This window comes from Thunnus maccoyii, chromosome 9 (genome assembly GCF_910596095.1).
Source record: "Thunnus maccoyii chromosome 9, fThuMac1.1, whole genome shotgun sequence".
Taxonomy (NCBI): domain Eukaryota; kingdom Metazoa; phylum Chordata; class Actinopteri; order Scombriformes; family Scombridae; genus Thunnus; species Thunnus maccoyii.
In genome coordinates, this window is record NC_056541.1 from 33,211,887 (window position 1) to 33,223,728 (window position 11,842).

The following is an 11,842-nucleotide window of genomic DNA, read 5'->3' on the forward strand; positions in this document are numbered from 1 at the left end:
TTGCTATTGTTTTGAGTATGAGAATATTTCCTCGGGGAGAAATCTTGGTTTAGTTTTGGCCAAAAAGATATTTTTAGAGATGAATGTGTCCAAAATGATTTGATTTTAGACAAATCAGAGATAACAGCAGACCGCAGAGCACGTTACACATCACGAGAATGTTGAAACGGTCTGCTCTTGGGGACAGCAAAAGTGGAATGTGGAAACAGAGATGATTTCTTTTTTTCAATTGTTTTTAGTGGTTTTTTTTTTATCAATCTAGTGTTTTGACCCTTTCTTTTATTTGCTGGCTCTACAGCCCATCAGTGAATCACAGAAACAGTCTGAACCGTATTGTTATGTCTGTGACAAACAAATCAAAAGGAAATAAACGAGAATAATATAATAATGCTCGTTATGACTAGTGAAAGATTGGATATTTTGATTTTGATACGTATATGTTCAGTACATGTTAATGGCTTTACCTTTCCTTCAAAATGTATTTATACTGTTGCAATATATAAATGGAATTTCTGGGAAGTGCCTGAACGCATCGTAACAAGTGAATTTAATTTGCTGCCTGTAAAAGAAATAATAATTCAATGTCCTTTATCCCCTCTGCTGCTATTTGTATAGCTTCATGTGATTTTTTTTATTTATTGCCAGAATTCTACCAAAAGTTTTTTACCTTATGGCCAATGATGGCCTGTGATTCATTCTTATTGTGTGTGTTCAGCTAGCGAGCCGCCACATACAACTGTTGTTGGAGGGATGAATACAGTTAAATTGAATATTTGTTGGACTGAATCCCAAATTTACCATGAAAAAACAAATTAAGTCAAATTCTATTTTACATGCATATGGTGTGTTTTTGTCAGTGAGACTCTTGACTTTAGAGTCTGAAGTGATGCAGAAGGTTAAAGGGGTATTCCACTGATTTCCCAAAATGCAACTCAGTCACATCTTTCATCAGACCCTCCTCGCCTGGCAAATATCCACATCTCTCAAACTCCCCACTTCAAGTCTGAATCACAGGCTTTCTGACAAAAACACAACACGAGAGATCAATCCGAGATAACCCGGTGACATCATCGAGGACATTGCCACAGAGGACATTACACAACTGTTTGGACAGGTTGTACTCCTCATGACACGTTCCTCATGTGTAAAATAGGTGGAGTGTCCCTTTAAAAGCATTACATCATTGCCCGTCTTTAATGTGTTTTATTACAGCGGCTTGTAGAGAAGACATGGAATGCATAAATACTGATCATATTGCTACACAATGCCAGCGAGAAATGGTATTTGTTAAGATGAAAATGCTATAGATCACCCATTCAAGCTATAATTCACATCCAAAACCAGACATTAATTTGGTATTCTCAGAGTCAGCTATATATTTCTAAATTAATTCAGTCTGTACATCCAGGCCGCAGTCATAAGGCCTCATTCACCCCTGGCCCTGAGAGTTCTTGTGGCGTGGCCCTTTGTTCACTGATTTAACTTCTTTTGTTTAAATTATACGACAGAAACTGCTTGGATTTGTGAAATCACTCCCTGCTGCTTCACTATACAGTGTAAATGCAATGTCAAGCTAAGAATGTTCCCTCAGCCACATAAACTGTAAATCTGTGCATCTACTATAAAACTGTGGTTATCCAGAGAGCTGCCCACTCTGTGAAAAGTTTTTTTTTATGAATTGTCCTATGGATTTTTTAGGCAGACTGACATGTGACATTTTGTGAAACAGAGAGTTTCCTTCATGCAGAGTAAGAAGTAGTCAGGCCAGGCCATGTGGTTGACACATTACTTGAACATATTGAATCCAGTGTAAATCCTGGTTTCACTTAGTGGATCTTAATAACAGAGCCAGATATTTTTTTAGGAATATTGCAGCTCCATAACTTCAAATTCAATGCAGATTCTGAGCAGATTCTTTGAAGTGTTTTTCTTTATGTAATGCATTCATTCCATATACAAACACAGAGGACACCCGTTTAAAAACTGTCACTTTGAAATCCAAACCAATGCACATAAAAATGGTTCATGTTTCAACTCAACACTACAAACAAACTTTTTAAAATGTGTGTGTGTGTGTGACAGAGTATTGCTAACTGGCTGAACACTGTGCAACATCTTTGTTTCCAGAGAAACATGCTGAATGTGTGATGAATGGGAGGAGGAAGCATCGAGCTGCGTGTGTTGCAGATGGAAACATGTATGTTCACGGCGAGCAGAGAAGGAACTTTCAGTCCAAACCTTTTCATGTGAGCACAGTGTTCACACTCCTTCCACCAAGACCCTGCAGAGACACCGGTCTCTCCGCTAGAGGCTCCGAGCTCCTGGGCCTGCAAGGTGACCCCTCAAATCACACACACACACACACACAGACTCGTTCCAAATAAACGTGGCTCTATGAAATTTCATGTTGTCGTTTAATGCCCTATCAAATCTTTTATGTAATGTAGTGTCATGTCAAATGCTGTCAGTGTTGCCTTTGCCACTGTTGCAATTCATATAATAAATTGTATAATGATTATCGTTCCTGTCGCAGTGCACGGGTTCTGCTGCCCCCTCCAGCAGAGGCCCAGCAGCGGGAGGGTGACACACAGGGTGACACCACAGAGCAGAGGGGGAGGAGATGACACGCTGAGACCGCTAACCAGCGCCGAGGGAAGGCCGCAGAGCAGAAAAGAACCAGGCTCAAGATCCAGGACCGGGACCCGACCTGGGACGACCCTGAGAGGAAGTGCAGTCGGTGAAACAACAGGTGAATGAATCACACATGTTAGTGAGTCTCACTGTACAACCCTTCACTTTGTTATATCTCTTCAGCACTCAAACACTAAATAAAGATGTGTGACGCTGTTCTTTTATTTCAATATTTTGTCAAGTTCTCAGCCTCAGTGATTCTTGGCTGGATGTGCTGAGCTGCCAGTATTCAGGCTTTTTTTTCTTCTTCTAATAATCATTTATTTTTATGCATACTTTCCATGGCTGCTCATCAATTTGGAAACCGCACTGCCAATTAAAATAAATCATTTGAAGCTCATCACTGCCAGCTTTCTGTGACGATACCAGACAACAGACTACATCCCCACTGAATCTGAAAATGTTTACTTTTCTCTTTACATTTCCACACTTTTTCACACCCCAAAATGTCTCCAGAGTGAATAGATCTAACAAGGCCGGCCTTGTGTTTTAGTTTTAGTGTTGATGTAAAAAGTTCAGACACAGTCGGGTGCTGTGTGACGATAAAGTATCAATATAGCCGATCACAGAATATGAAAGTAATCATTAATCAGTTTTTATATAATTTTGTCAGACAACTTAATGATTATAAATAGTGATCAATGTCTCAGTACAGCAGTGTTAACAGCTAGTTATGAGCTGCAATCAAATCACTTTTTATGCTTGTTCAATCATCGCACGACAGACACAAAAAATATGTAAATAAGAATAAATGTGAAAGAGGCTCATAGTGCCAAACTGACTCTATAATTTCCTCCTGCTCTGTTGAGCTGTTTAGCATCTTTCAGCACATTATTTTAGATTGATGGACTTTAACTTTACTGTTTCGTTGTTGTTGTTGGCTGCAGTCGTGTTCTCAGCTAACAAATAACCCCACAAAGCCAAACATTTCCAGAGCTAAAAGGAGAGCGAATATTGCACTGACATTCATCAGCTCTGTGTGCTGGATGTGTAAATATGCAAGTGTTTGCTGACAAGTTTGCTGTATCAAGTTAAAACATGAAATTATGACATTTTTTTCTCCGTCTCTGTCTAATTTAACACCTGTGTAGCTAATCAGTGGGGATTACTGGAAAACTAAAGCAGCTAATTGTTGATATTTTGCTCTGCTGTTCATAGTTTGTCCACCTGTATTAGTTTACACCTAATACATCAATGAAACATCATGAGACACTACTGTATCTCCAGTGACACTGTGGATAACCACATAGATCCATGTTTACTGGAGTATCCGATCAATTCATGTAAACTAGATCTGATATTTGATAAAAAAGACAATATAATCTCTATTGACTGTCTTGTACTAATATATACTGTTACTTTTCATAATGGGAACCAAAGCTGCTGTTTATTTACCATGCTAACCAGCATAATGTAATTTTTCAACGTTAAATGTCTAAAAACAACTAGACCTATGTTATATATTTTGTTGAGTTGTGTACAATGTTCAACCCAGAGAAATCCATGATTTTAATCAAGGTAATGGTTTGTTGTTGTCACTAGCGTCATATCCCCTTTACCTCTTCTACTTGCTATAACTTCTGGGGAATGTTACGTTAGCTAATGTCACGTTAGCTAATGTAACGTTAGCTAATGTTACTTGCGGCTGTTTCATTAGAATGAAATGACATGAAAACATGAAAATAACTTTAATATTCAGTGCTGCTTGAAAGTTTGTGAACCCTTTAGATTCTGCATAAATATGACCTAAAACATGATCAGATTTCTATTCAAATTCTAAAACTAGATAAAGAGACATCAGTTATACAAATGAGACAAAAACCTTACACTTGTTTGTTTATTTATTGAGGAAAATGATCCCATGTTACATATTTGTGTGAGGCGCAAAAGTATGTGAACCTCTAGGATTATCAATCCATTTGATGGAGAAATTAGAGTCAGTGTTTCAATCAATGGGATGATTATCAAGTGTGAGTCTGGGAGGCCTTGTCTTATTTTAAGAAGAGGAATCTGGGTCTTCACTATCAAAGTCTGAGCTTCACAACATAAGGTTTGTGGAAGTGTGTCATGGCTCAAATAAAGGATATTTCTAAGGACCTTAGAAGAAGAGTTGTTGATGCTCAACAAGCTGGAAAGAGTTACAAAACCATTTCTGAAGAGTTTGGACTCTACCAGTCGACTATCACGCAGATCATGTACAAATTGACCTTAATCCTACAGAAATGCTGTTGGACGACCTGAAGCAGGCAGTTCATGCAGGGAGCCCACCAGCATCCATGAGTTGAGACTGTTCTGTAAGGAGGAATAGGATGAAATTCCTCCGAGCTGATGTGCAGGGATGATAAACAGTTACTGGAAACGTTTGGTTGAAGTTATTGCTGCAAAAGTTGTCACATCAGTTACTGAAAGCAAGAGTTCACATACTTTAGCCTCACACAAATATGTAAGATTGGACAATTTTCCTCGATAAATAAATGAAAAAGTTTTGGTTTTTTTGCCTCATTTGTTTAATTGGGTCCACTTTATCTTGTTTTAGGACTGTAAATATCTGATCATGTTTTAGGTCATATTCATACAGAAATATGAGAGTTTGGGTTACAGAAATATCTCGTCCATGAACATGCTTTTGCCTCTACGTCAGTTTGATTTTCATCGGCGGTGGTGATTGTTTAACGATGAAGACAACAACTCCCATGATCCCACGCTACTTCACAACGTCATCTGTCTTTTGTTGTTTCAACTGAGAGACCCCTCGCGGCAGAAATGACATACTGTGTATTTAAAAGGCTTTTTTTGATCAACATACACACACAAACATTACAACTTCCATCTGCCGGCAGATCCTTATAATCATATCCAGATAATATGCATATATGAATTCTTTTTTCTGGCTTTGGGCAGGAACAGCTGTGTTTATTTGTGGTGACTCAAACAAATAATCCCGTTTCAATGCCAGCTGACATGAAAGTTTCTCTGTTTTGCATTCTTTCTTTATTACTTGGATTGAGGGCTGTATATGTTTTTGCTGCAGTTTTGGGTAATTGTCTTTTGGACATCCTCTAGTGATAACCAGACACAGTTGTTCACATGTAGTTATGCTCAATCTATCACCCAGTCAAAGGTCCAGTGTTTTGATTATTGGCAATCTGTAGGTAACATCTGCAGCGTGCGTGCCCGACAGCAACTGACTCTCTGAAACAAATTCTCCTCCCAGGAACTCCAACAACCCACGGTGAGAAGCATGCTCCCCATGGACACCCCGGCAAGTTTAACTCAGAACTACATCTGTATCTGCCTTCATCACTGTGTGAGGATGAGGAGCAGGACGCTGAGACAGAGGAGATGAGGTATGACTTCTTAATGAGAACAGCCATCTGCATCACTTTCATGAACTGCTCCTTGGATAATGTGTTTGACGTCACATCTGTGGTCTCCACCCTCCTTTCCAGAAACTGGGACAGAGCTCTGAAACAGGTCTCAGAAGTGATGTCAGTCGGAGGGTGGGGAGGCAAAAAAATATTTTCCCAAGCAATAGAAACAATTGCAGTAAATGTAGAAGTATGCCCACTGGGTCTAAGTGGGATGTGTTGTATCCATGGAATCATTCCATGCAACGAGGATGATGTTACAGGATGTTGTGTGAAACATCAGTAGAGAGACATTATGGAGGAGGGTGAACCCAATGAAATATGTCCAGAGTCTGTAAGTTTATAGATATATTATTTTATTCTCAAATTTACTTTAATGGCATTTTGAAATCAGTAAAATATTAGCAAATTAGACATGAGACATTACCAACAAGAGGTATTAGACAACACTGCTACGACTATATCAAGACACAAGACTAAAGCTGCATACATACATGCATCAATACAAAAATGACAGATAAAAAGAACAATATGGCAGTAGCATGAATGTGTTCAATAACATTAATGACAAGAGAAAACTTGCACAAATGAACATTGTGGCTCAATGGTGGTGTCAGAGGAAGGTCAGAGGGCCACATTAGGAATATTTTCTGAGATACCATTTCACAAAGCAAAGGGTTGGACAGACAGAATATAAAATATAATGGTTACATCACTGAGGATACCAGGGCCCTCTCCTCAGCATTTAGGGGTTTGTTCATACTATGTGTCTTTAAAGATCCTCTTGGTCTTAAAATGTGATAATTGTTGGGCAAAAGCACAAAGACAGGAAGCAGGAAGAACCTGCTATGGCTGAAAAAATGTAATGTTTGTGTTTTTTTAGGAACTTTCATCACATCATTACATTAAATGTTATGTTTCTGTGCTGCACGCAGGCCTTCAGCATGGGAGCCTCGCTCACCAACGGAGACCAGACCAACCCAGGACCCTGCACTCCACAGCACACCACGGGCACCTTCTGATGACATCACACCAGACGACTCTGAGCTCCAACAATGTTCAGAGTAGATTTCAGATTTACAGATTGAGTAAATTTGGCCTTAAAGAGCCTCCACATGGACCAGACAGAAAAAGTGAGAAGGAGACAGGCCTCTGGTGATAAGACCTGCAGCTGTCTACAGATGGAGGCCCCACACATGAAGAACATGGAGATGCTGGAGAGTGCACAAAATAAAATTTTAAAAAGTAAATCCTGAGATGTAGAAGAGCAAACGAAAAGGAAATACTGTAGCTGAGATCAGGTGAATAGGAAAAAAGACTTGAAAGGAGCAAAATGTTCAAATCCAAAGAGATGCATTTATTTTAAAAACAGTGATCAGTGACAAGAGCAACCAAAAAAAAAAAATCATTTTGTTTTGTTTTAACTGTCATGGATATACTATATTATACTATACTTGCTGCTTTCTTTGATTTCATGCTCAATAACTTTGACATTAAAAAAACAGCTTTAGTCACTTTTTTAAGAAATGTGTATGAAATGAAATACTATAAGTCAAAGTCCTCTGCTCATATTTTAAACCTAACCAGGCAAAATGAGTTTTAAAGACAGTTCAGAGGTCTCATTTCTAGTCTTCGTTCAGTGAACGAGGACATAAGATGCACATTTCTTATTTGTTTTGCTTACAAGGATTCATTTATGATTTGCTATATACATATACTGTATGTTTTTGTGCTACCATGTGAATACAGATGGAAAAATAGAAAAAAAATCATAATAAGTTGATCATCAGTAGTTCTAAGCATTAGTAAATGTAAATTGCCTTATCTGCAAATATACCGTAGGTCAAGAGTTTCCAGTTTTTGGTGATTATTTTGTCTTTGAAAAGCCTTCGTTGCATAGTGTGTGATGAAGACCTCTAATATATAAACATGTATTAAATACAAAGCTTGTGCTTTTATGCAAAACAACCAAAATACATTTATCATGTATTGATTCAGCTGAAACAGTGCTTGACCTTCCTTGTCACATGATGCCTTCAGACATCTTGCAAGAGGTGTGTCCTTCACCTCTACCTCCCTTCTTCTTATCCTTCTTATCCTTCACAGTGTGTCATGTCTTTATAGTGTCTTCTCGCTGGCCTTCTCTCAGTACACAGGTAGCAGATCATACACCACACACTGTGCTCCGGAGAGATCTGGACTCCACTGCTGCTCCGAAAAGGCCTCAGTGCACAAGAGCCTGTCGGCAGAACGGAGGGAAGTCGATGAAAGTGACACTGAAACGGAAACTGAATGAAACTTTGTGTTTGTAACTCACACTGTAAAATATATATATGGTTAGAAAGATATGGTAAGATAAAATTATGACATACCAAGTCCTATTTATAAAACTATGTGATAATTATATATTCATAATTCTATTATAATACAAAATCAAAATTATGAGATAAGTCAAAACTGTTCAAAAGGTCATTCAAAATCAGTGAAAGAAGATATTATGAGATATGACCTCACAGATCCAAGAGACTGTCTCATGATTTCAGTTTAGATCGAATCATTTTAAATTAAAAACTCATGCTTCTGATGAGTCATTTTATTTTATCATTCATACATTTTCATCAGTCTATTTCATCTTTTTATTTTACTGGCAGGAACGGGCTTCCATACATACATACAGGGCTTTACAGTACCAGGCTATATAGTGCATGCTACACGACACACAATCGGGCCAAACTCCATTAAAAAGACTCATATTAACAGAAATATAGACAAATTCAAAGAATCCAGAAACATCAATTGACACTGCAATAGTTTTTCATGGAGGATTTTTTTCACGGTTGGTTTGTAGCACACGTCAAACAACAGTTTCCCTAAAATTTCCCTTGAATATCAGAGGATGATAACTAATGATTGTGCTGACCCCGTGTGAACAGACTGTATCATAGAAATCTACCCGTAACACAGAACACTTGTATCTCTGTCAGTTTTCATCTATTTTTTATCCATATCTTGAGTCTTAATTGCCTTTGAACTTGCTGAGCATGAATTCTTTTCATTTCAATTATCCCATAACCATCCCTATTTTACCAGCCTTTCATCTAAATTATCATCAGCACCATGACATTTACTGAGCACATTCATGTTTTCCAGTGGAGTGGAGCCTATTTTGAGATGCCATGCGAACCATTACCGAGGATGAAGTAAGCAGCAGCGCTGAGAGAGAGGATGATGAGGAAGATCGTGCCTAGACCCAGATCTCCCATGGCACAGGCATTGGGACAAGCACAGGGGCTTTCCACCCAGATGTGCAGGGGCTCCTCCGCTCTCAGGCTCTGGTCTCGGATGAAAGACGCAGACTCGTTTGGATTACAGTGGTAATGCACGACTGTCAGCGGCTGCTCATCGTGAGCTGAGACAGGAGAAGAAGAAGAGAGGTCGTCAGGTCGTCACGCCGGAGTGTTAAAATGATCAGTGACGTGACTTAAATGTGATGTTTTTGTTTCAGCTCACCAAAGTATGAGACAGACAGCGTCTTCAGGGTGTCATTGTAGTGGAATTCATTCCCTTCATGTCTTCCAAAGCTGATATAGCGGTTAACGTATCTGTTGAGTCTTTGATACCTATTCACATAAGCAAAATATTAAATATATTCTTTTAAAGAACCTACCAGATATGTAAATTAGCTCAATTAATAACTCAAATATTTGTTCCTGAAAGCAAGACTACTGAAATAATAAGAATAAACTATAGTTTATAACTATACTAATATGTGTCTAAGGCCCCTAAGTTTGGGCCCCTGAGGAGAATTTCATCCCTGTCTCCTCCAAACCTCCCTCACACACACACACACACACACACACACACACATTTTTAAAATCAACTTTGCAATGTGCAAATGTGCAGCACAGTCAACTAAGGTTAACGAAGAACAAAAATCAATATGTTAAAACTTTTTGTCAGAAGATTTATGCCAAAAGGACAAAAGTCTCTCAATGTATGTGTTTGGGGGCCCTCTGGTGGCCACTGGCCCCATAACAGCGGCCTGGTGATACTCTGCGTTTTCCTTGATGTCAACATATCCCATGAAAAGACCAAAACCAACCATGAATTGATCTTCTAACAAGTATTATGTGTGTATCAAAGCCTGATATATCTTATTCCTCAGAGCCATAGAGCTCCATTGCTGTCCAAAAACACATCATGAGCCACACCACTGTACTGAGTGACATGTTCCTTCATTACCATAAACACACACACACTGTAGTTTATCTTGACTCGATCCCAAACACACTGTCCTGCTGCCAGAAACACTCACTAGAAATCAAATGTGGATTCATCCGCTGCTGAAAATAGTCCTGAACAAATGCACTATTTCCTCCTGTTTGAGTGCCCAGCTGTTTTAGTCTTCTTTTAAATGTTTTTTAAAGGTTTATGTCCTCGGTAGGAACCAGTGGGGTTGGGGCTGAGAGCCTCAGACAGCATAAGGACAACAGAAAGTACTGAGAGATGGACTGACACATTGTTGGTTATGGTCTGTTTATGAGCTTTGACATTGCAAATGGCTACATCCCACATGTGTCCAAAGTGTCTCGCAATGAATAAAGTGGTACAATACCCTTTGTTTCTAATGCCTGAATGTAGTTGTGTGTACTCTACCTGACAATAAGGCATGCAGCGACGTTGGTGCAGTCACTTCCTGTCAGGTCCTCTGGCTGTGAGAAGGACTGGCAGGGGCTGAAAGACAGCAGGATCTCAGCATTGACTGGCATGTTGTCCGCCGTCACTGGCTTCAAACGCCCCAGGAAACCATCTGCATCCCCCATAGCCTTGAGGTTTATCACCCCGCTCCCATCCTTCATGATGCATTTGCAGTCGTTGACTTTGAAGCAGCCTGTCTTCTTAGCGGAGCTCGAATGACGGGAGAGAGACGAGGGGAAGAACACACTAAAACAAACAAGTAGAGTGAGGAGGACAGTCTGAGAGCTCATGGTGACGGAGTGCACCAGAACAGAGGATAGTGACAAGTTGTGTGTCGGTAGGTAACTAAAGAGCAGCTGACAGCGTGGTGATGGTGGGAAAGCAATTAGAATAAAGGTGATTGCCATTCCGGACATTCCTAAGGCCCACTGTGCTCAGATCAGTGTTTTTCCAAAAGCAGCGTTATGTTCAAGACGTCCCTTTGTAGCCTGCAGCACAGAATTACATCATCAATTACATCAAGGTATTAAATCACTGTGTTTTCAGTAGAAATAGAATCAAAACTATCTGCATGACTAGATCTGACAAGGAGGAAGAGGGAAAAAGTGATTTCTCTGGAATAGTTCTCCAAGTTCTCTGAAGCAACAGCAGACTGAGGGGGGGGGGGGGGGGGATGGTTGATGAGAAGCCAATCATAAGTTTTGGTTTGCTTGTATGATTTTTCTGTTTTTGTCTTTGTGTTTTGTTGTTGCATGTGTTTTAACTGATCTTGTCTGTCATCCTCCCCCTTTTTCCTCTTTTTTCCCCTTAGAGAACCACAAATTTATTGTGTTTTTATCATTTAAATATATGTCAGGACTGCAGTCTTGCATGTACTTTTATTGTTGTCAAGTAAATCTTTCTATCTAAAAAAGGTATGAAGTGTATTTTCCTTGTATGTGTTCACGTTTGGCCAATAAAGCTGATTCTGATAGAACACAAAGTTGTAGCCGTGACAGTAGACGATGCTTCACACACATCTTCAACTCGGCAGCAGAGAAGATCTATACGATCACCACAGTTTCAAGATGTTAGTGTCACCAATT

At 39.4% G+C, this 11,842-nt stretch overlaps 2 protein-coding genes across 2 annotated transcripts; one reads left to right on the forward strand and one right to left on the reverse strand.

Moving 5' to 3' along the window:
• Positions 1 to 2,195: 2,195 nt before the first annotated feature.
• LOC121903861 lies at positions 2,196 to 7,127 on the forward strand. The gene is made up of 4 exons (XM_042421251.1): positions 2,196 to 2,334; positions 2,534 to 2,749; positions 5,906 to 6,038; positions 6,995 to 7,127. The coding sequence occupies exons 1-4, from the start codon at positions 2,196 to 2,198 to the stop codon at positions 7,125 to 7,127; spliced, it is 621 nt and encodes a 206-aa protein (XP_042277185.1).
• A 1,025-nt stretch (positions 7,128 to 8,152) lies between these two features.
• LOC121904182 lies at positions 8,153 to 11,357 on the reverse strand. The gene is made up of 4 exons (XM_042421777.1): positions 10,716 to 11,357; positions 9,570 to 9,679; positions 9,250 to 9,468; positions 8,153 to 8,298 (listed from the first exon to the last, which is right to left on the reverse strand). Exons 1-4 carry the CDS (start codon positions 11,171 to 11,173, stop codon positions 8,153 to 8,155), a joined length of 933 nt encoding a protein of 310 aa, XP_042277711.1. The 5' UTR covers positions 11,174 to 11,357.
• Between the last annotated feature and the right edge of the window lie 485 nt (positions 11,358 to 11,842).